Source organism: Clinocottus analis, unplaced genomic scaffold (genome assembly GCF_023055335.1).
Source record: "Clinocottus analis isolate CAN_PGR_092001 unplaced genomic scaffold, fCliAna1.0.p SCAF_32, whole genome shotgun sequence".
NCBI classification, from domain to species: Eukaryota; Metazoa; Chordata; class Actinopteri; order Perciformes; family Cottidae; genus Clinocottus; species Clinocottus analis.
Genome location: NW_027176065.1, coordinates 720,949 through 745,462, shown reverse-complemented (window position 1 = coordinate 745,462; position 24,514 = coordinate 720,949). Strand labels below are relative to the sequence as shown.

The window sequence follows — 24,514 nt, the reverse complement described above, 5'->3', positions numbered from 1 at the left end:
TTCCTTTTTTGACGAGATGCCACACACGACTCAGATTCATCAATAAAAAACAGTAAAACTTGAGTCAGAAGCTTGAGCTCAACATCTTATCGTACTACTTGATAATGAATATTTGTAGGGTTTAGCTTTTATATGTACATGTATGTTAAGCGTCTTTATTGTACATTTCATTTAGCTGACGCTTTTATCCAAAACTTACATTAAGGGCAGTCAACCGTGAATTTAAGTGCTAAGTTTTATTGAGTTTTAACAGACCAAAGGGGCATCATTTTTTATAAATCAACAGTATGATTGTCATCCATCTATCAGCTAAACCGTCCAACATGAAGAGAGTCATGAAAACGGGTCGTATGGGACGAGAGTACTTGTGTCTGCTTCCTGTAAAATCAGCTGTTCACAAAGTTTTAGTCCAGATTTTCTTCCCCTATCACCAGAATAACGTGTAAAGTAAATGTATAAACGTAAAGACAAAGGGTTTTTCATAAAGTGGAGGATTGCTGTCTGAAAAAACAATAAATGTGTAAAACTTGATTTTATGGCTCTTTGCTTCTCTCGGTCTGGAAGTACGAGTGCACTTCTTTAACAGTTATTTAGATTATTATTAGTATTATCATCCGCAGCTATCGGATCGGAGCGATAGTTTATAAAACAACGTTGAGTTAAACTCTTTATAGGGAACTCATTAAAATACTTTGGGAGGAAAACGACCATATATGGTTACTTGCACCATAAAAAGGGTAATGGGTCGATCTCTAGGTTAACACTTTGGGCTGAATGAAGTATTACCACTTCATTAATGTGACGTCCAGGGAATGAAGCCGGCCACCAGGTTGGGTTTATATATATATTTATATATTGTATACACATTTTATATTCATTGTGTAATTTGTGGGGAGGGGCTGATCTTTGATGCCGGACACAGAAAACAATTCAAACTTTTAAAATACACACACAGGAATGATGAATGTGATGGAACCGTGACACACACCTGTGTGTGTGTGTGTGTGTGTGTGTGTGTGTGTGTGTGTGTGTGTGTGTGTGTGTGTGTGTGTGTTTTCTTTGCCCTCTCCGTCTGTCTGGGAGGCCTCCTGTCAAACAGCAGCCAGCTCCCTGCTGACTCCCAGAAACCCAACACCTGCCAGCTGCCTTCCTCAGATACATCTTCACCTTGAGACTCATATCCACGTCGGCAGAAAACGAGAGCGAGCGGCAGAACGGGACAGCACGAGGAAGACAATGACGAAGACGACGTCGTGCTGCAGGAGAGTTTATTTCTCAACTGTTTTGTCTTTTCTAAACGAAGACTTGTTGTGCTGCGGGTGGAGGAGAGAGGAGAGCTGCCTGTCTCTCTCTCTTTCTCCAGGAAACATATGGAACAGATCTGCCGGTTGGCCAGGCCTCGTTCTGCCACGTCTCACAGCCACACACACACACACACACACACACACACACACACACACACACACACACACACACACACACACACACACACACACACACACACACACACACACACACACACACACACACACACACACACACACACAGAGAAAATGGTCCTAACTTCAGGGCTTTCACCTCTTTTCATCCTCTGCTTTTCCTCCTCTCCATCTTCTCCTTTACTCTTTGTCATCTCTCAACTCCCTCCAGAGCTTTACAGCAGACGAGTCAGAAGTGGTCATTTATTAAACTGCAGCTTTTGGCACTCTAAAAACACTCTAAAATAAATTGCTATAAAAAATTTAAAAAAATAAAAAAATTGCTCTCAAAACTAAAATTTGCTCTAAAAAAAACACTAAAAAAATTCCTATGGAAAAAAACCATTAAAAAAAATGCTAAAAAAGAAAAGAAATACACTCTCAAAACAAAAAAATGCTCTAAAAACACCAAAAACCCCTAAAAAAACAAACATTTCAAAACAAAAATTTGCAAAAAAGCCTAAAAAAGGCTCTCAAAAAAAAAAAAAAAATACGCTCTCAAAACTCACATTTGCTCTAAAAAAAACACTGAAAAAAATTGCTAGAAAAAACGCTCTTCAAACTAAAATCCCCCCCCCCAAAAAAAACGCTCTCAAAATTAAAATTAGCTCAAAAAAAACACAAAAAAAATTTGGCTATTAAAAAAACGCTCTCTAAACTAAACGAAAAGTGATTTTAGTTTTTCCTCCACTTCTTTACCAGCTTTTCATCCGGCAGAAGTCACAAACAGTTAAGTCAGAAACAGTTAAGTCACAAACAGTTAAGTCAGAAACATCAGCGATGAGCAGACGCTCTGCACGTTGATTACGTCCTGATGCAGTTGCAGTTGTAGTTGCCGCCTCCTTCAAAAGTATGAAGCAAGAGTGTCAAGCAGCTGGAAAAGGTCCGTCCCTTTCTGAAAGGCCTCCAGAGAGACATCTCATCAAATGAAGTTTGTCTGGATTTGCACGACACTGTGCCGTCGCCAGGAACTTGTCACATGACCCAGTTATACGGGGTTTCCCATAAATAAAGAGGCTTCAGGGGATTTTCCAAAACACCTCAGCAGGTGATGGACCGTTAGATCACATTGACTTGTCACAATGTTAAATCACATTGTAATCACACACAGACTGGATTATGAACTCCTCTGGCGTCAAATCTGACACTAATCTGAGTTTAAAGAGCACCAGGATTAGGTCATTTGTGGGTGTTAATCCGAGCAGCGCTTTGTGACGGCGGGGCGACATCTTTACGAGACAAACGGCTCGATGGGGTGGAGGCACATGAAGAAAACCACTTCAGACTCAGCGGCTGTTTTAGAGGTGAAGTCAGATTAAAGTTCACACTGACTGGCTGGATTAGTATCACCAACTGTTCCTGTGTGATGTTTTTACTTGATATAAGTGGATTATGATCAGCTCTTTTTCTGTGAATCCACTATTTGAAGAGTCGTTCCTCAAATGCAACGACATGAATCACATTTGGGATGCTTCTGTCATCTACAGATGTATTTATTTACCTAATTCTGTGTTATTCTGGTGATTCAACACTCCCACAGCCACCAGTATCAGTCGGTTTTCCCTCCTTTTCCTGTTTGAGCCGACTTCTTTTCATCAGGCCTCCATGAGTTATTTCAGGTGAATCGCTGCTTTATACCTTTGGGGGGTAAAAACTGTAAATCTGTGATGTGATGTGTGCTTTAAGTTAACGCGCCTTCTCAGGAAAGTGTCTACTTAGTAGACCGTTTAACAGCCTGGGAATATAAATCAGCCGCCGTTGCCGTTCAAATAATTTAAATCTAAAACCAACAAATTAAAATCACTTTCTCGTATCCTTTCCTCTTTCTTCAGCCTCTCTTACCTATAACACCACGACTGCAATAACAATAACGTCATACATCTTATAACTTTTATAGTTCCATTGCCTTTCAGATATCTCGGGAGAAAAATAACTGTTGAGTTTAAACTTTTTAAAACCTGTATTTATAATCCGGGTACTCTTTAAACTCAGATTAGTGTCGGACCTGAGGCGAGAGGAGCTCATAATCCAATCCGACGTGTCACCATGAATAGACTTCACGCCGACAGTCGACGGGGTTGAATTCTTCGAACTTGGCTCGGAGCTAAATGAGACTAAATCCAGCTGAACTGGAGGTTTTGATGATAATTAGGCATCTGAAGCCCAAGAGTGTCAGAGATGTTTTCCATCAAAAGACGCGTCGGGAGAAAACCTTTGGGGATTTTGGTGGTTTTCCATTTCAAAAATGTAAACTTTGACGTGTTTGTCTTCGGGCCGACGCGGCGAAGGACCTTGATTAGCTGGAAGAAAGCTGGTGAGAGGCCAACGAAGGAGGCAGAGGAGGCAAAGAGGGAGCTCAGGTTTCCAGAGAATAAACCGAGGACAAAGCGGGCAATGGTAGAGTCATTAGGCGGCGAGGGCCTCGCTCACAGCCGCTCTTCTGATTGGACGCTCGAAGAAAACAAAACATCAATCACTAATGATTCCAAGGCTACTGAAATATCACTCGACCTCAACGTCTCATTAACTTCCTCGGAAGAAATATGTGAGAATTTTCTTTTCAAAGCCTTTAAAAAAAGACTTAACAACTTAAGATCCCTTAAATCTCTGACTGATATCTTAAACTTCCCGTTAAAAAGACACAGAAGCGTTCCTTCTCTGCAGAGAAGATTAAATACCAACGTTTGTTTTGTCTTACTGGGATATCAAGACGATCTCAACGAGCAAACCATCAGAACAAAGACGATATAAAAATACAAATGTTGCTGTGACGCCAACGCTGAAAAAGACGTGTGGTTGTATAGAAGTCTATTAGGAAATGACTCTACTTCTCTCTGGGTTTATTCCCTTACATTGTACACATGAGTTAGTGGTGTTAATCTCTCGAGCAGGGGACGCTTTAGGGTTCACTGTTCACTGATTGCAAAAAAAACGATGCAGACGGCCAAAAACTCGTCCACGTCTTGTATGCGGTCTGTGGGTGGAGCAACATGGCCGCCGGCTGAGCCGTGTTGATCAGCGCGAGTGACCAGTGAATTTTTAAAAGCTTGATTCCAAACCAGTTTGCCGCCACGACTCCACACGATGGCTTTCCAAGGAGCGTGTCGACTGGCTCTCGGTGACTCAAGGCCCGACAGCGCTACGCTAACGGTACCAACTACGGCAAAACATGCTGCCGGAGCAAACAGTGTTTACTTGCAGTGGGTCAGGATGGCGTTCTCAGCTTTAACAACACACAGTGAGGGAGAGATCATGTGAAACCCTTCACTAGCCTTCAGGGCTATTACAATAAACACAAAGCTAACCTGAAACTGAGGAGATTTACAGAAAGAACCGTGTTTACTGAGTCACTTTCTTACAGTCGCCCCCTGATGGCCATGAGGAAGAATGCAAGTCTGAGGCTCATCCACTTTCAGACCCACAGGTTTCTTTATACCTGGGTATAAGTTGAGATATTTTTACTGACGATGAAACACAGCATCAATGACAGTACATCCGTATTTTAAGTCACACATATTTTAAACCCTGAACAAGTAGTTTTCTTACTTAAACTCACAATGTTGCAACAATAACCAAGTGCAGACCCTCCATGTGGACGCTGCCCCCGGTGGCATCATGTGGCATGAGCTGAAGATCTCAACCGGCACAGCGTGGAGGTTCTTCGGTGCGCAGCGAATGCTGCCGTGTTATTGCAAACAAAACCAAACTACTAATGAGGTACAAAGTCTCCTCACACTGCGGCAGACAGCTTTCAAAGCTGAAATCACACGCTTCAGGATGCCAAAATCCCAGCAGAGCGCTCTGAAACGCTGAAGCAAATTGGACATTTAGTCCGTCAGCGCTCAGTCAACACACCTTCACTGTCCAAAAACACACACACACAAGTGAAACAAACACCAGCAACTCATCCAGAGCAGCGCCGAGGCTAAATGAGGCCAATGAAATTAAAAATGTTTAGAGGCAAAAGACTGAAAGGCCTGTTTGTTCACGAGGGAGAATCCCAGCGGCGATGCTTTCTGAGGGGAAAAGACTGACATGAAAAATGAGGACGACGAGCCAACGGCTGTCTGGCTCTGGAGTGGAAAAACCTGCCCTATGATTAATGTGTGTGTGTGTGTGTGTGTGTGTGTGTGTGTGTGTGTGTGTGTGTGTGTGTGTGTGTGTGTGTGTTAGTGTGTGTGTGTGTGAGAAACTTAGTCAAGATGTAACTGCAGCATCAAAAGTAGTAGGAAAGTGAAAAATAAAACCATTTGTGAGCTAAAAAAAAATCTGTTCCTTCACAAGTTGATTGGAAGCTTTTAGGGTTGCCAATCAAGACAGATTGTTTTGATTAATCAACTATTTTACCAATAGATTTATTAATCCAAATACATTTTTCTCCACTATAGATTTAAGATAAGAGATAAGATAATCCTTTATTAGTCCCTCAGTGGAAATTACAGGATTAAAGCAGCACTGCTCACAAGTAAATAAAGATAAAAATCAATATAAATTAATAGAATGGTAATAAAACTAAATTAAAAATGAACAGTAAGAAGAATATTAAGTGTATAAAAGTACTTAAAAGTACTGTTTATTGCACCAGGAGATGAATTAAATTATACAAACTAGTTGTTTACTGCTATATAAATGCTCTGAATGTTGAATATATTGGCGTTGACACACTGTCAGTCATCACAGCAGCGTTCATCTGCTTAAACTCACCTAATTATTGCACCAAGCAACAAATGAGTCACTTACTGAAGTTGGCTGTATCACACAAACATGGTCACACAACAACAACATCAATAACAGTGTCTGCACAACGTCCATCTTGGTCATAAACACATAACTACAAGCTTCTGCTGCTGGCGACTCAGCGGTGCCAACGACCATTACCATATTAAGTAAATTAAGCATAAAATAAGCTCATGTGTGCTCTCGTGCACTACAAGTAACAGTAAGTGCATAAAACTGAGGCTTCTGGTGTTAACTTTATGGACAAAACTGCATGAAAATGTGTGTTAAGTGCATGCTGTCGCGTTATTTAAAGACGCAAAGACAGACGGGCGGTCGTCGCCCGAATCACAGACGACGCTGTTCCAGCCAGCGGCGATCTGAAGGAGCTTTTGAAGGGCGTCCAGTAAAAGAGAGATTTTATCCAGATGGAGTCTTCTGCGTGTTCTCCTCATCACAATTAGCGCAGAGGGAAACGTCCACGACCACAGCGTCCTTTTAAAACAGACATAATTACATTAACATGGGAACTTCCCAGAATTCCCCTGCCTCCACAGACACATGAAAAAGGCATCGACTTCAACCGCAAACAATAATGTAGATGAACTGTAACGGCAGCCGGCAGGAGACGTAGCGGCTACTGTTCAGAGAGCTTCATCCACCCAAAAGAAATGTGAACACTGAACCGTTTCTACAGGCTCAAAAAGAGCCGAGGCGACATTAAGAGAGACAAAAGAAACAACGTCGAGCACAGCAGCGCTGGAGCAATAGCTGATTAATCAATGGAAAACTAAATCAGTAACTATTTGGAGAATTGGTTAATTCTTTGTGCCAATTCTCAACAGTTAAGTCCAGAGTTCACACACACATTGTGACCAACGGGTTTCCACGACTTTTAACCAAATTTCCACAACTTTTAACCAAATTTCCACAACTTTTTAACCAAATTTCCACAACTTTTTAACCAAATTTCCACAACTTTTTAACCAAATTTCCACAACTTTTTAACAAAATTTCCACAACTTTTTAACCAAATTTCCACGACTTTTTAACCAAATTTCCACGACTTTTTACCAAATTTCCACAACTTTTTACCAAATTTCCACAACTTTTTACCAAATTTCCACAACTTTTAATCAAATTTCCACAACTTTTAACCAAATTTCCACAACTTTTAACCAAATTTCCAAGACTTTTATGACTTTAAACCAAATGTTCATGAGCAAACATTGTATGAAATGTGTGTGTAAACAGTAAAAAGTGATAAAATGTAATATTTAAACTAACAATGAGGATTCAAAGCATACAGTAAACCTTAAATGACTCAAATGGATGAGAGACAATAGTTTGATTAAAGGAATAATAATATAGAGATGCCTGTAAGCAAGAAAACAGTGTTTCAAAACCTGACTTGATTAAGCATTAATATTCCGAGTACCTCTCTGAAACGATGTGCATTACAGAGCCAAAACGCACCCGTCTGCAATAGAAAATGTAAGCCTATCCGAAAAATTCTTTTATATATCTTTTTACTTTATTCTCGCCATAAATATTGGTTATTTTCTCTCATCTCTCTTTCATATTGTTGGGAAAACATTTCCTTCAAAACAACTGTATTGATTCAAGTTTCTGGCCAAAAAGTTAAATTCTACAATATTACATTTAAACGAAGTGCAGCCTCAGAAGATGGAAATGGAAACTAAAGCGAAAAGGAACTGGTCCAGAAGAGAGTGGAGGCAAAGCAGTAGGCTTTATATAAATGCTCATTGAAGAGATAATATCGAATCATCCTAGAATAAGATGACTTGCATGACTTTCTTGGGCTGCGTGATTAATGTGCTTCCAAATTCTGAGACAAAGATTACATTTTAAAAGCTTCAAAAGCAAAAAGCAGCACTGAGAATGTTTTACGGCCATCTTGAAATGTCACAGAAAGGCCAGAATAACTTCAGTGGAAAGATCTCTGTCGGTCGACCGCTCAAACATCCAGCAAAGCATTTAAAAAGACTACGGAGAGGACGACCGGTTGCCAGAAAGGGAGCGAATATATACGGCTCTGGTCAACACTGAAAACAATAACATATGGAATCAGACATTATCTTTGAATCAGTCATGAACGGTCTAGACTTTCAGGATCCGTGAGGACTGAAGAAAGCGCTGACTGGAGTTTAGAGGTGGAAAATAAATAGTTTGGCAACAAGAGATGATGAAACATTGAACAAGGCCTTTGTGTTTGGAGACTCGGGCTTACAGTCGGACTGCAGGGGAGCTGTTGTTAAACGCACACAAACGCACAACATGTTCGTTCTCAAGAGGAGACGGACAAACATTTTTGCACGATTGTATTTGTTGTTTGCATGAAGGCGACGTTGAAGACAGAAGTCGTAATCAAACAGCCGGAATGTCTGGATAACAAATCCAGTGAACTGTCCAAAACAACCACACACACACGGACACACACACACACACACACACAGTTCCATCAAACTGCACTTGTTCTCATTAGTTTTAATGAGGCGCACAGACAACGAGCTGTAGAGACGAGACAAAGCGTAATCTGCAGCGTTTGAGGTGATGAGCGTTCACTGATATTGACAGACTGAAGACAAATGACAGGAGAAATATTCACTCTGTATGTTAGGGTACGTACAAATATAAAGATTCAAGATCAGATGAATCCTTAATTGATATTCTTTAAATGTTAAAGAAAAGTTAAGAACTCCTATTTAAAGGCATTTGTTTGTTTTCATGCACTCTGCTGACTAATACATGATTATCTTATCTCATCTTAAACACATGATGACTGAGCTCCTCACACAAAGTGCCTTCAAGCTGCCAGAAGGACGCTCAATGCTCATCTGGGACAGACAATGAAACCTCAAAAACACCAGTGGGGGTCGCTGTAATATCCACAACGGCTGATATTTAGAATTTCAACAGATTTGGCATTGAATCCCTTCTGAGCCAATGTTAAGCTGTCTGGGAGAAGGAGAAAAAAAAAAGGCCAGGAATGCTGGGATAACAAATCCAGGAGTCATCAGAGAACAGAGAACAACTGTCCAATACCACCGCACACTGGAACCCAGTCAGCCGGTAATAATCTCCATATGTCTCGTACTGGTTTAGTCCAAACTGTCGCGTCTCAGCTGACAGTCCAATCAGAGCCGGTCTCGTGTCCAGTACCAACAGACGGAGACCACCATCAAGACACCAACGCTGCCGACGCAACTCGGCACCGAGGCGGCGATACGATGATGTATTTGATCAAAAGCACTTGTTTTATTTGCAAAATCTCAAGAATGTAAAAGTCTGTTATTTAGCTCGTGAATGTATTTTCTGTCGAACAAATCAGTGGCTCCGCCCGTCGTCACCGCCGTCCTGCCGTAGCTGAATTCAACATGGCCGCCGGTCCGCCTGAAGTAGCGGCTTCATTCAGACACTCGTCCTGGAGGAGTCGGAGCCGTGAGCGACTACGGATAATATCATGAACCCAGACACGGGGCGCTCGATGTTCACACGTTTGTGGTATTCACACAACAAGTATAACGCAGAAATAGTTGTTGATGTTTAAAAAAGTTTAAAAGTTTAGGTTAGCTAGTGAGGCTATATGTGCTGGTATGAAGGTAGATTTTGTTTTCTTTTCGACCCGAGCAAATTTCTTGTTTGTAAGTAAATTATCTCCAAATCTTTGCTCTCAATTAAAAAAAAATTGCTCTCCAAAAGAAATTTGCTTTCCAAAAAAAATTTGCTCCCCAAAAAATAAAAAAATAAAAATCGCTCAAAAAAAAATTAATCTAAAAATTTAAAAAAAATTTTAAAAAAAAAATCACTCTAAAAAAAAAAAAAACGCTCTCAAAACAAAAATGTGCTCTAAAAAAATTTTTTTATTTTTTTTTAAGAGCAATTTTTTTTTAGAGCGAATTTTAGTTTTGAGAGCTTTTTTTTGAGTGTGATTTTTTTTTTGTTTCTTTTTTTTTTTTTGTTTCTTTTTTTTTGAGCTAATTGCTTTTTTTGAGAGCAAATTTTAGTATTAAAACGCTTTCTTTTGGAGAGCGTTTTTTTAAGAGCAATTTTTTTAATTGAGAGTAAAGATTTGGAGATAATTTACTCACAAACTAGACATTTGCTCGGGTCAAAAAGACACAAATCTATCTTCATATGCTGGTTGCTACAGGAACGTGACTGGATTCGTTTAGGTTAACTAGTGAGGCTATGTGCGGATAACTACAGGAACGATAATATTTGATAAATATGAGCCCTGATCTCTGAAGCACCTGAGCGGCACCTTTATGTCCAGCATGAAACACTGTAGATAAGAGAAGGAGCTCCATGTGAGAGGTTTCATTGGGTTTCATTAAACCACCTCTCTCCTGTATGTCAGACTTCTGAGGGTTTGATTATCACCTCTGCCGTCTGCCCGGCACAACCGAGGTGTTGGAGGTAAACGACTGTTCTCCGCTCACATGAACAAACCACGTTCCTGGAAAAAAAACGACGCCACTAGCCTAAGAGTTACAAGTGTGAGAGCCTATTAACCGAACAAAAACACATGAACACCCCGGGGGATCTGCTTAAACACCTTTTGAGAGGTGGACAAACAGCGTTTAAAGGAAGTTCAAAAGAGGACCAATGAGGGTTTATTCTGACCAAGCGGTTTGCCAATTTGAGTTAAAGTTGGAATTTGGATTTGAGTATATGAACATTCAGGTTCTTTAGATCTACCAACCAACAACAACAACCACAGACCAAAGACTTGGCCGCCCATCGCACTAACCTCTGATCCACTGAAAGACCCTCCTCCCGTTGTGTTGGCGTAGAGAGCCGACAGTAGATCTCATGCTGGGATAAGAGCTCCCAGGCTCAGTGAACCATGAAGGACTCCAATAATAAACAGTGAGCAGCTAACACACAAAACAGCAGATCCCGAGATGTCCAGAACATGATATGAACCAAAGATCCTCTGTAATTTACCGCAGCTGAAGTCGACGGCTCTTGATGAATTCTGAGAAGTGGAAAGCGTGAACTAACCAGAGGTGAACCGAACTAGATGTCGACCCTGAGGACTCCCTTTGGCCTGGATGCAAAGACAAAGAAGGAGCAACTGACTCCTGGAGGTAAATTAAGGTCTTGAGCGTAGCATACAACCCAAGAAAACAGGAATATTGTATTGTTGTATGTTGATTTACTTCACAGTTGTATCAAACGCATTGCGAGGTATTGAAAACATGCTCCAGTCCAGGCCTGACATTGATCAATCCTGTACCCACACTGGTTTCAACCTCACAGAGATCCATCAGATGTCTTGCAGAGAACAACTCGTGTAGCATGACAGGGCCCGTACGTGCAAACAGCCTCTAAATTGGGGCCTTCCTCTTCATGTATCCCTGACATCTGCTCAGCACCTGGCTCCAACAACAGGAACCATCCTGTTTCCAGCAGCAGCTCCACAATAGACTTCAAAACAGACAATAGACACCAAGCAGTCAAAGCAATGAGCTGATTTAAATATGGTCCGAGTACAAAACCTAAGCATGTATAGTTCGAATCCCCCTACTTCTAAGATGGTTCTAGTCTGATATTTATAAGTTACATCTACTAAACCAGAGTCATAATTCATTATGATGTCCAGAAAAACAACACAGCCTCATCTTTAGCAGCTGCGCTCCGGAAAAATTACATGGAAATGTTGTTTGAATTGAAAGCTAATCTGTTTCTTAAAAAACAAAACAAAGTAGTGGTCTCCAAGTGGAGGCTACAGTTGTTCTGCTTGAATCATCAGGTCGTCTTCGGATCCTCTGGGACTGAATTCCACGGCTGAAAGCGAGCATCTGAGCCAAAGCGCCGCATCAGGAAAAAGACTCACTTCTACTACACTAAATTGGACGAAAGAGTAGAGTTTAACGTCCAAGAGATAAAGCGGAAGGGGAAAAAAAGAGGTGGAAAAGAGTAGAGCTGCAGTATGTGATGTGTAGGGAATTGAAGAAAGTAGTTTAATACTTTTTTTAGTAGTCAGTACATCACATCACAAGTGTCAGCCAGACCCAGACCCATGCAGACCGAGGTAGTTTAATGCCTCGCCAGGTGGTCCATCAAGAGCTACTCTGCAGTCAAATGGTGTGTATGTGTGTGGCGTGCTGTGTGTTGTTTTGTCTCGCCTGGCTTCAGTCTGCCGCTACGTACCGCTCACTTACACCCGTCACCCTGAAACTCATCGAACCGTCAGAAGAAACAAACCAGAATAAAGTGTTTTGATGAGCGTGGTGACATGAGAGAGAAGTGTTGCAACGTCAGTGATCACAACGCTGGAACAAATCAACTGCTTTTATATGTTTCCTGTTTAGCACTTTTAAGACTCAAATTTTCTCCAATAGCGTAAACAAGTTTTCTTCGTGTGCAGCATAATGCGAACTGGCCCAAGTATGAAGGTAGATTTGTGTCTTTTTTAAATTATCTTTAAATCTTTGCTCAAAAAAAAAAAACAAAAAAAAAACCTATCAAATTAAAAAATACGTTCAAAACTAAAATTTGCTTTAAAAAAAAAAAAAAATTTGCCAAAAAAAAACAAAACAAACGCTCTAAAAAAAAACAAACTCAAAACTAAAATTTGGTCGAAAAAAAATAAATATATATTGATCTCCAAATTATTTTTTTTCTCTAAAAAATTTTTTAAAAAAAATTAAAAAAAATTGCCCTCAATCTAAAAAGTTCCAAGTGGGCGGGGCCTGCGCTGCTGAATGAGTTTCTATTGGTGGACTCACTCACACACACACACTAACAGGAGGTTACTGAGGACACTGAGGTACGATGACGTCATATTGCTCTGTTGTCTACATTATTTTAAAAGTAGCAGCACTTCTTTGTGTTCATGTTGTTGGTGTCGTGGAGTCTCTTTTGTTAAACAAGGTAGATTTGTGTCTTTTTTACCTGAGCAAATTTCTTGTTTGTAAGTAAATTATATCAAAAAGTTTTGCTCTCAATTCAAAAATCTTTGCTCTCAAAAAAAAAATTTGTTTGGGTAAAAAAGACACAAATCTACCTCCATACCCAAGAGGATGAGCATATATTGTTGTACAGACTGTGAAGCCCTCAGAGATTAACTTTAAGCTGTACGTATGAGGACGACGAGACTAGAAAGTAGAAGAGTGTCCTAATGTAACAGAAACACTGATGTGAGACAGTACTTGTGTTCCCCAATGTGCTGCTTCATCTGATCAATCACCAAAAGATAAAACAGTTCTTTCATTTCCTTCTTCCAACTGGAAAAAGTAAATAAACCGACACAACAAAAGGAGTAAAAAATAATCCGGTTTGTCAGATAATTACACTATGACTAGTTATAGACGATGGATGTCTGGATTAAACTGGGTTTGAGTGATTAGTTCGTAACAAGCTATCGGACTCATTATTTCTGATTGAAACAACATGAGTTTTCTTGGTGGAGAGACGCTCCAGCTGCTCTTCTGGTGAATCTCTGACGAGCAGCTTCCAGGAGCGTTGAAGCAACGAGGGCAAAGATGTGCTTCAAACTAACGAGCTCTGACGCTGCGACGTCGCTCACGTCTTTAGGATGAAGAGTTTCTACCTGTTCTGATCGGTCTCCAATCAGAGAGATGGATTTGTCACCATAGACAACAACAGACTCATACAGACGAGGTTCACAGTGCACAACAGACAAAAAACACATGACAAGAACAAACAGCAAGAAACGGTGTTGTTCACAAGAAAAAGTGACAGAGTTTTCTGTGGCGGGTTGAAGATCTTCAAACGAGAAGTTCAAACCCTCACTGCCTTTCGTACCTATGCACAGCGGGCCGATCGCTTTGTAAACTGTAGACTTTTCTTCTATTGAAACACACCGATGCTTTAAAAATTAAAAAAAAAAAAAGCGCAACAAGAGCGATGTCGTCATGAAAGGGTCCCCACGTTGTTTGAGTTACTGCATGTATCCCTCAAAGAAATGTGTGAAGAGGAAGAAGGCTGCAAGCTATTTAACATTAATGAAAGCAATGCATAATTTATAAAAGAGCATCACCTCATGTATTCATCTCCAGATATTTAGCACTTTTCTTCCGTTTCTTTGAGTAAATTGCATCTTGAATGAGCAATTTTCATTCAGTCCTCTGTTTTGATACAAAAACACAAAGAATTCCAAGCTTGTAAAAAAAACTCTCACATTCACAAACATATTGAGCGAGTCAACGTGACATGAATAATGTGTTTTGTTTCTTGTTGTGGGTGGCATTTCCTCATCGACTTGCTTTATTGTGCAGTGGAATACCAATGAAACCACCCTGACAGTCAAAAACTCTGGTTTAGAAAATTAGTGACAGAAAAAAAAAAAAAACATTCTCCAAAAGTTGCTGGCCCTTTTCCCAGAGCTATAAAAGTTTAAAGGTGTTCATAATTGCTAACACACCTGTAACAGTCCGGGCTCGTGTTGCTTGGATGTTTATATCTGGGCCCCCTTCTTTTTCCTCTCCTCTCGCAGGCTGAAATAGTCACATGTTTTCTATTTAACTGCTGAACCTCAGTCTTCACTCTTTTGGCTTTGCTTGTTTATAGAGAAGCACTGTCTCTTGTCATGTCACCACGTCTGTGAACAACACCTAAACTACAACTAAAAAAACCTAACAAATATTTTAGAAGTGCTCTGGGGAAGCCCGAACGTCTCTCTGATTTGACGAGCGAGGTTGAAATCAACCCAAGAACAGCTGGACCTCAACAGCTGTTGAATAGACTGAGTGTACAGTCGCTTCATTTTTTATTACTTCGAAACTATTGGCCTTTCTGCTTTGGAAACATTTCCCATAGCAATTATTCTTTTTCCATTTTCCAGTAATGCTGATTCTGATTCTTTTTTTTTTTTTTCACGTGTCGATCATATCAGCTGTTATTTATTGTCATTGCCTCCACTGCCCTCCATAACTCTCTCACAGCGTGAGGCTGTAGAGGACTTATACAGATTAAACTATAGAGATGCATTGATTAAAGAGATCAACGGTTGACTTGTACAAAATGTTCTCAAAATGTCTTTCCAGAGATCATTGATCTGGTTGCAGTTCACTCGGACCACCTCTTCCTGCCATTCAAAAAAGGAACACTTCTCCCACAAAGCGGCCATTTTTACAGCAATCACTGTCACCAAGTGTTTCCTTCAGTTGTTGATGATAACTTCAATTGTACAGTCATCAGAGCGCCGACCTGACGACGTATTTTTGTCGACCAACCCGACGTTAGCGCTGCGCTAATTCCCTCGTCATAAAGCCAATGGGATTGTCCTATTGCGTTTGACTTTATCGCAGAAATAAGGTCTGTGACAAACAGCAAGATAATCCCCACATGGGACCACACCTGCATAGTTTTGAAGCGTGAATGCGGTCGTCAAAAAGTAAAAAGCTAACATTAGCCTACAAACAAGCTAGGCCGCGTGAGTGCGAGTATTCACGACGAGGCGGTGAAGACGGATCAGCAAGCGTCGTGATGTTAGCGACCGCCTTTTTCAAGGCCCATAAAGGTTTCAGAATTCACAATATTTACTACGTAAATCTCTTAAACTCGTGTTAACCACAGACCTACTACTTCAGACATCTAACCAAAGAACATTTTTATTACATAAAACGACTGAGACGAGGAAGCCGGGACAACAAAATAGCTGCAACTCATTTACGAGTTAGGACTCCTGCAGCTCTCGGTTATAGCGAACAAAATTATAATTGATTTTCCAAAACAAGCTTCATTGGTTGATAATTTAAAACGAGGCGAAAGCAGAGTACCATCCACCTTCGGCGTCCAGAGAGCAAAGCAGATTCGACTCTTATCCGGTCCAAAGTAAACCCAACCTATAATCAGGGTCGGTCTGACGGCCGCTAAATGTGTTTGTCTGACCATCGGCCGAGAGAGAAACAGAGCCAGTGGAGAGAGAGAGAGAGAGAGACGCTAATCCAGCCTAATGAAAGATTGGTTGCTTATTACGAGTCATTACAGAGTGGCCGGGCCGAGACCACAGACATTCCTCCTGACAAAACACACTCACACTGTGGTTGTCAACTTTCTGCTGTCTCGGCACTTTTTTCCCCCCCTGAACATACTTAAGGGGACGTTTAACAAGAGAAAAAAAAAAGAAACGGACACTTTATTCTTTCTTCGACTCTTTGTCTTTTTCCATACGTGCCTCTTTTTGGTGTGTCTGCCTTTTTCTGTAAATCCTGTCTGTGCCCCTCTCTCTCTCTCTCTCTCTCTCTCTTTCTCTCTCTCTCTTTCTCTCTCTCTCTGCAGATGGATGGGTGGGTGGTCACTGAAGGGTTAAGTGCTCGGCTCTATAAATCTGCTTGAAGAGTCTGCTGGAAGCTACTGGTTCAGCCTTTAAATACAGTCATTTGACACATCCCAACAGGGGCTTTGGTCGCTTAGAGCAGCTGCCGACTCAAAACTTCAAGGACGCAAGAGACGAGCTGAGGCGTCGGCGTCGCTTCAGACTGAGGCATGAAGGCTTTCGTGTTCACCTGCGTGGTGCTGGTGCCGTGGCTGGTGGCAGCCTCGGCCAGGAGGTTTGACCAGGACTCGCGGCCGATGCCGGGATCTCTACCTGGCGGCGAGCCGAACGGATACTTCTTTGACCATTTGAAATCGAGGAGGGCCAGGGTAAGGACTTCGTTGTTTGTGTCGCGCTTCTCCGGCAAATATGTTTCTCTTTAAATGACGCCGACATAAAAAATAAAAAGGTAATTTGTCATCTGGATTTCAGATGCCTTGTATAGAACTTTAATCCAAACAATCTGCTCCAATGTTCTCTAATGAGATAGAGAAGGATGGTAATAGAGTAAAATGAGATAATAATTCATACAGAAGAAAATAGGGACAGTATATAAATATAAAATTAGACTTTACTGACCCTCCAGGGGAAATTAGGTCATAGCTCGCAATGTTTATAATCAAAGACCCATGCAGTTTATTCTCAGAGCTCAGAATAGATTTCATGATTGAGCTGATTATTTTGTCTTCTACTTGCTAACAGAAACTGTCAGTACTTCACTTCACTATCCTCTAACAGATAATTAATTCAGCTTTCAGTTCTCTCTCTCACACACACACACACACACAGCTGTGTCTTGTTCTCCCACCAGATACAGAACCCTTAAGCTACCGCACCAGTCGTCAACTAGCCACACGAACCTCTTCGAGAACTATTTCGACAAACCAAAACCCAAAGTCTGGTCTGCTTTATCCTTTAGGAAACACAAAAAAACCCACAGACAATCCTGAAGCATAAGAGGGAAAGAAAAAGGTTTAAGTGAATGTGACTCTGATAATTCTACTCTGCTTTAAATGAGCAACTCTTAATCTGGGACCAGCTGGTCTTCATACAAGACTGTCAGGATCAGTCCTGTCAGACGAGCCTCATAACCTCTTCTGCTGCTGCTTCAGTTCACCTGGGGTTGATTGAGCCGCAGGGTCGAGGATGGAATCATAGGTTTTTATTGGTTACAGCCAGTGGAGGGGGCTGAACCCAGGCTTTGATGATGGAGGACAAACCGACCGACCATTACATGCACAGGGATGAAGGATTCCTTCGGGAACCCTTCGGGATTCCTTCGGGAACCCTTCGGGATTCCTTCGGGAACCCTTCGGGATTCCTTCGGGAACCCTTCGGGATTCCTTCGGGAACCCTATGGGATTCCTTCGGGAACCCTTCGGGATTCCTTCGGGAACCCTTCGGGATTCCTTCGGGAACCCTTCGGGATTCCTTCGGGAACCCTATGGGATTCCTTCGGGAACCCTTCGGGATTCCTTCGGGAACCCTTCGGGATTCCTTCGGGAACCCTTCGGGATTCCTTCGGGAACCCTTCGGGATTCCTTCGGGAACCCTATGGGATTCCTTCGGGAACCCTTCGGGATTCCTTCGGGAACCCTTCGGGATTCCTTCGGGAACCCTTCGGGATTCCTTCGGAATTCGTTCGGGAACCCTTCAGGATTTCTTTGGAATTCCTTCGGGAATCCTTCAGGATTGCTTCAGGAACCCTTCAGCATTCCTTCGGGAACCTTCAGGATTCCTTCGAGAACCTTCATTAGAAGTCCTAGATCTCTGGTTTGCAACTTTACAGATAAGCCCACAGAGTCGTGAGCTTAAGTTATCAAGCCACTACTACAGCCAAAAGATTTGGGAACTGTCCACATGTTGAAAACTCTTCGGGCTGATGGAGGTTTTTAAAGGGTCTCACATCCCCCAAGAGGCGGTTGTCAGCGGCTAAGAACACACAAAACCCTGAAAGCAAAGACCGGGTATGGCTACTCATCCACAAGAGATGATGATCAGAAAGAACACTGTCAATCGAAATCATAAAGTCAAGAGTAAATATGTATTTCTTCAACACTGTAACAGCGGTGGGGAGTTGGAGCTCGCTGTGAATTATAAAGCTCTGCCGGCACCATTCAGCCTCGGAGTCGCAGTGGGTTTGTTGGTATGGAGGGAACTGAATGGAGTTTGCGTTCAGACAGACAGCAGAACTGTCACAAATGGCAGCCTTGTTCACATCAACGGACCACTGGGGAGATGGATGCAAAGGCTCCGGCCAAAAGCACTGAACTGATAAATCATCAACTACAATGTGCGGTATTAGCCAATCCAATATTTCCACACACACATTCCTGGAAGATGATTTTGACACATTACTGTGCAATTCTACTGATAATCTGGAGATTGCGTAAACGAGTGCTAAAGGGATCGTTATCGGTGTGAGTTCAGAAATTTTTGGGTTCTTAGTGGCTGTTAAACTCAATGATACGTGACTGAAATGTGACTTTTGTGACATCTTTGCACTTGTAGCAACATTACTCCAGTATCACACACACACACACACACACACACACACACACACACACAGTTTTTATAAACAGTGGTGTTTATGGTCTAAATGCCCACTTAGCCTTAAACTATTAGATCAAACAGTTCCTCTAACAGACTGAAGTTCTTGTTGTCCAATGATTCAGACACTTAATTATCACCTTCACCGTTTACAATTAAGTCTTAACCAGACTTAATGGAGACCATCTTGCAATAGAATCACAGCAGCCACAACGCCAAATTGGTCCAATGGCCCCTTTACGACTTGTGAGACCACACCCACCTCAAACTCTGCCTGTATTTAGATCTCAATTACACACCTGTGCAGTTTGTGACACTACAACAGAGACATGTATAAACAAAGACACTCTACGCTGAAGCTGAGCACAGTACAGATATTTGAGATCTTGCAAACGAGCTGGCCGCTGTGTGAACCGGCCACGTTTTCTCTTCCAGAGGGCGCTGCCGCTCGCCGATGAACCTGATGACAGCCCGATCGAAGCGGGAGGAGACGCCTCTGGTGAGAGAAACTCATGTTTACCTTGTGGACGATCCAATTTTAAATTGAATAGGGGAAGTTTAAAACCGCTGGCCAACTTTGTTTGAGACGCTTTTTGAGTGCTAATGATTTGAAAGTCTGGGAAAAAGACACGAGGAAAACTGCAGAAGTTAAAATAAGGTTTGGTTGGACCCAGAAGCACATGTTGGAAAATAGCAAACACAATAGTTTGGTGGGTTAAAAAAGTGTGGTTGTTAATATAAAAGACCACATCTGTAGGATTCGAGGAACTTATACCCTGCCTGGATACCTGTCACTTTAGGTTGTGAAAGGAACCAGAATAAGGGAGGGGAAGAGGGTCAAATCATGTCACGTCAAATGCTGAAGAAGGCTTGATGTTTGCATTGTGCCTTTGTGTTGCAGACCTGCCCACCTGCCTGCTGTGTGTGTGTCTGACTGGTTCAGTGTACTGCGAGGAGGTCTCTCCGGACATAACGAGCGTCCCCACTTTGCCTAAAGAGACGGCGTACCTGTACGCCCGCTTCAACAAGATCAAAAAGATCCGCAATAAAGATTTTGCCGATATCGGTGAGTCTGGAAACCGTCAACCATCACGAGATATTTTGTTTGCTCGGACCAAGTTTGTCCAGCCGTGCTGTAGGAGACTCAAAGAGACTGGTTGGTCTATCTTTGCCTGCTTTTATGATAAAATATTTCTTGATTGAAATTGTATTACTTACAAAAAGCCCTTGTAGCATGTGTCATCAGGGTTATCGCAGCTTGATCTTGGAAATACCAATTTATAACCGATTGCTTTATAAACTAGAGGTGTGGAGTTTCAAAGACGTGGGTGTTTTCTCGGCAGAGAGGGTCTAACGAAAGAATACGATTAAAATGCATTATGCATAGTGTAGGATCCATGTAGGATGTTTTTGTCAATCGGGTCTTGATCGAATGAATTCGTTTTTTGGGGGGGTTTATAACTTTTTTTTTTTCAATGGGAGCAAGACATCTTTTTGCCGGACAATCGTCTGCAGAGGGACAATAAGATAAAAGATTTGGACGGATGTCTTAACGAGCTTCAGGGTAGAAACAGCAGGTTTTTTTAATAAAACTGAAATGTGTAACCGGATAAAAATATTGGTTAACCAATTAAAAGTTAACATCCCTTATTGATTTGACGGTACAACAAAAGATCAAATGGCTGCAGCTGCGTCAACTGATTTTTTTTTCTCCATTCTTCGACAGTGACGCTCAAGAGGATCGACCTGACGGGGAACATGATCTCAGAGATTGAAGACGGGGCGTTCTCTAAACTAACCCTGCTGGAGGAATTGTCTCTGGCCGAGAACAAACTGGTCAAACTCCCGATGCTTCCTGTCAAACTCAAATCATTCAATGCCAACTTTAACCTCCTCAAAACCAAAGGTGTCAAAGCCAACACCTTCAAGGTAAACACAGACACCTCTCTCAAGCTTGTTTTCAATCAGGAATGTCAGAATGATTACAGATGCTTCAGTAATCTTTTCTGAGCAAATATCATTGACTCATTGATAAGTTGACAATGCTCATTTGATGGAAGTTTATCTTTATATTCCGTTGAGCAGAGATGTGTTTAGAAGTGTTGGAAATTAGTCCAAAAAGGTTCAGAAATCATAGCCTTCGACCAAAACCATTAAGCCATTAGTCAACGAATTGATCCAGAGAGGTCAGTCCTTATCAGATAGGCTAACATTTTGGGAAATACGCTTATTTACTGTGTCATGACATTAGATGTTGACAGTAATTCCATAACAACCAGGACGCCTATGCAGCAACTCCACCTAGCCAGACACAAAATGTCTATTTATGAGAGTATTTAGTCTCAGCACATCCTGACTCCACCTTATCACTACATTGACAGATAATTTCAAATCACAAAAAGAAAACGACAAAGCATATTTCCCAAAAAGGTCAACAGATTCCCCATAACTCTTGAAGTATATCGAGTTTACAGCCAGTAATGATGTAAATATTTTCAAATCACAGGAATAGGAAAGATAATGACAAATCAACTGAATCTGCAGAGTTTTCCATGGTGTGCATTTGTTTCCCCAACAGAAAATGACGATGCTGGTCAACCTGTACCTGGCTGACAACCAGATGGAAGCTGTCCCACACGTCCCAGACAGCGTTCGGATCTTACATCTACAGGTTTGAATCTTGCTAAAACGATATATACACAATAAAAGTGCAAAAACGTGTTTTTCAGAAAATTCAAAATGGTGGAAAATTTTGGTAAGTGGACTTCATGGGTCTGAGAGGCTTTTTTGTAGAGCAGGTGGAGTCAATCGGCCAAATTGGGCGAAGGGCGTCGCCAGTCCAACTACTAAAGGGCGCTAGAGAGCCCTTTTTTTTTTACACCAATTTGACGCCTATTTCATACGTCTATTTTCAGCAGGCCTGACTAGCGTGCACAATTTGGGGAGTTTTGGAGTATGACAAGTCCCCCTAAAAAGCAGTCCAAAGTATAAAAATCAGAATCAGAATAATAATAATACCCATAACAGTTTCAATAGGGTCCTACGGACTGACTACCTCAGTCGCTCGGACCCGAAATAAACTATTGATCCTCTCATTGCTATATGAAAGTTTGTTCTACAATAGTCAATATTAGTCGTTAACCTGATTGTGAGTCTACCAGCTGGGATTCACTCTGTTACCGGCTTGACATTTTCTATTTCTTCCAGAACAACAACATCACCGAGGTCAATGTGAACACCTTCTGCAGGTCCAATGACACCTACTACCTACGACCCAGCCTCAGTGAGGTCCGTTTAGACGGCAACCCCGTGGTGCTGTCCAAGTACCCCGACAGCTTCACCTGCATGAAGGTGCTGCCTGTCGGACGGTATCGCTGAGGAGGCCGAAGCTTCTCTGTAGCCCCTTTGTTGCTAATGGTGCTAGAGTAGGGGGGGGATACCTTGACGTTCTGGATTTTTGGGGTGCTGGACCCATGGCGGGGGGATAAAAGTGTCAATGTTTTTTACTTCAGCAAACCTACAAAGCCGTCTGTGACATTGTCAGGTCAAAATGAAACCATTCACTGGACAGAAGGTTTAGAATTGAGGGAGTTTCTCTACTTTGGTCTTTTTTCAGTTCTACCGATTGGTGAGAAGTTCCAGCCGTTTAAAAAAAACAACTTCACAGGAAGTTACACACAAGTTGTTAAGAGCAACAGTCACAGAATTAGTGAGAAGCAGCGTGAAGGACCTCAATATACTTTGAACAAACAAAATCTGCATTTCCACTGGTTTACCAATGTCCTCACTGAAAGGCTGTTTATAAATTGGACATGATCTTTGAAGCCTTGAAAATGGATCGGACCACCTGGCCAACAGGTGAGGAGCTTTCTGAACATCCTTTTCAACCGGCGGTGTGGAACTGATGCGACCCTTTCAATGAGTAGAAAGAGCCAACACCTCTGCAACCAGAGTCCAGTGTATCGTTTCATTTTGACCTGACGCTGTACCGACTTGCACCAATGAAACAACAACACACCCAAACACAAACACACACAAACACGCATCAAAACACGACAGGAAATTCAAGTTATTTCTAAAAAAAAAGAAGAAAAAAAAAGCTTCTTTGGCAATTTTGCTATCCAAAACGATTATCTTAAACTGAAGTAAAAAGCTCTAATTCCAAGCTTTTACTCATAATTAAACAATGTTTTTAGAATATTACATTGAGGCTCATTAGGAGATTCATTTGGACAGAAGTGTAGTTTTTGATCGTGTGTATTAATGTTGTTGCATGCTTCACTTTTACACTTCCAGAGTAAAATTGTAGGCCGACTTTGAGGCTAACACATGCTATTTTAGGTTTTTACCTGACTTACTGCCCCCACTGAATGAAAATGTAAAAGATTTAACCATTTTAAATGTTTTTGGGGGTAAACGACATTCCAATATTTTTTTTTTTCAAGTTTTTTTTTGCAGTTAATATTTTTGTTAATATTTTCTTGGGGACAATAAGACAGAAGATGCTGCCGTATGTTTAAAACAACATGTCAGTCATACAAATCAAGTATTGAAGCCTCATCTTCTCCAAAGTAACCTCGTCACGTGACAGTGAAAAGCTCCTGAAATGGTACTTAAGGGACATTTCTCATACATCACGTGTTGCTTTGACTCTTTCCTGTCGGGCTGGATATTCCAGCTGATACACACTCGATGTCCTGGCATACAAACACAGCCCGGATACACCTTTCTCTCGGAAAGTTACTCGAAATGAACACAACCCTCTGGGTTTTGTTCAGCTATTGTGTGAATTTCTTTCACTTTGTATTACTCCATTAAAATGCCTCTCTATAAAAAGGTCAACGGCCATGTAGACTTGTCCATCTGCAGGCTTTCTTCAGCATTTTGTGACTTCGCTCCACTTTGTGTTTTTTTTAATTTATAGACTCCAGATTGAAGTGAACTGGGAAAACAATCTATGAACTATAGTAATGTGAAAGTTACTCCTTTTGTATTTTGTCTGCTTTTTAAAAAAAAAAAAGTCTTGCTTGTGTCCCCAACTCTTACCTTCCAGTAATAAAGATGACTTATAAATTATTACTGATGTGAATAAGACAGTGGTGTACAGGAAGAGGTGTATGTGACATGCCAGTGTTTTTAAGATATTTTAATAAAGTTAAACTTTAATTAAATTAAAATGTGTTTGGAGTTATTGCTGTTGGAGCCGGCTTTCTGTGTGATGAATATTGTTTTTATTACCTAGCCCAAAGCACAGCAAGAACTGTACTTCAGAAAAGGTGTTTTTGGCAGTAATGATTGTTTGGGCACCTGGTACGACACCAACCTGTCACTCAAAGCTCCCACGCCCTCAATTATGTCATTTAAACAGGTGAGTTGTATGAAAACTCAAATCCAGTCCAAAGTGGTCATTCAAAACACAGCTCTAACATCCAACATGTTATATCCAAGCTCTGCAGGA

The 24,514-nt window shown here is 41.4% G+C and overlaps 2 protein-coding genes across 2 annotated transcripts in view; one reads left to right on the top strand and one right to left on the bottom strand.

The window, feature by feature from the left end:
• The window catches only part of cenpp (centromere protein P), a 74,076-nt gene that overhangs the window by 39,306 nt on the left and 10,256 nt on the right, over positions 1-24,514 (bottom strand). The gene's annotated exons all lie outside the window — the stretch shown is intronic.
• ogna (osteoglycin, paralog a) lies at positions 16,538-24,203 on the top strand. The gene is made up of 6 exons (XM_068595944.1): positions 16,538-16,835; positions 19,492-19,555; positions 19,958-20,122; positions 20,783-20,985; positions 21,635-21,727; positions 22,264-24,203. Exons 1-6 carry the CDS (start codon positions 16,677-16,679, stop codon positions 22,432-22,434), a joined length of 855 nt encoding a protein of 284 aa, XP_068452045.1. The 5' UTR covers positions 16,538-16,676; the 3' UTR covers positions 22,435-24,203.

Bases quoted from the DNA above. Each gene is read 5' to 3' on its own strand.
- ogna (XM_068595944.1), top strand. From the start codon at position 16,677: ATGAAGGCTTTCGTGTTCACCTGCGTGGTGCTGGTGCCGTGGCTGGTG. The intron at 16,836-19,491 runs GTAAGGACTTCG...TTTCTCTTCCAG, and splicing joins TGAAATCGAGGAGGGCCAGG to AGGGCGCTGCCGCTCGCCGA. The intron at 20,986-21,634 runs GTAAACACAGAC...TTTCCCCAACAG, and splicing joins TCAAAGCCAACACCTTCAAG to AAAATGACGATGCTGGTCAA.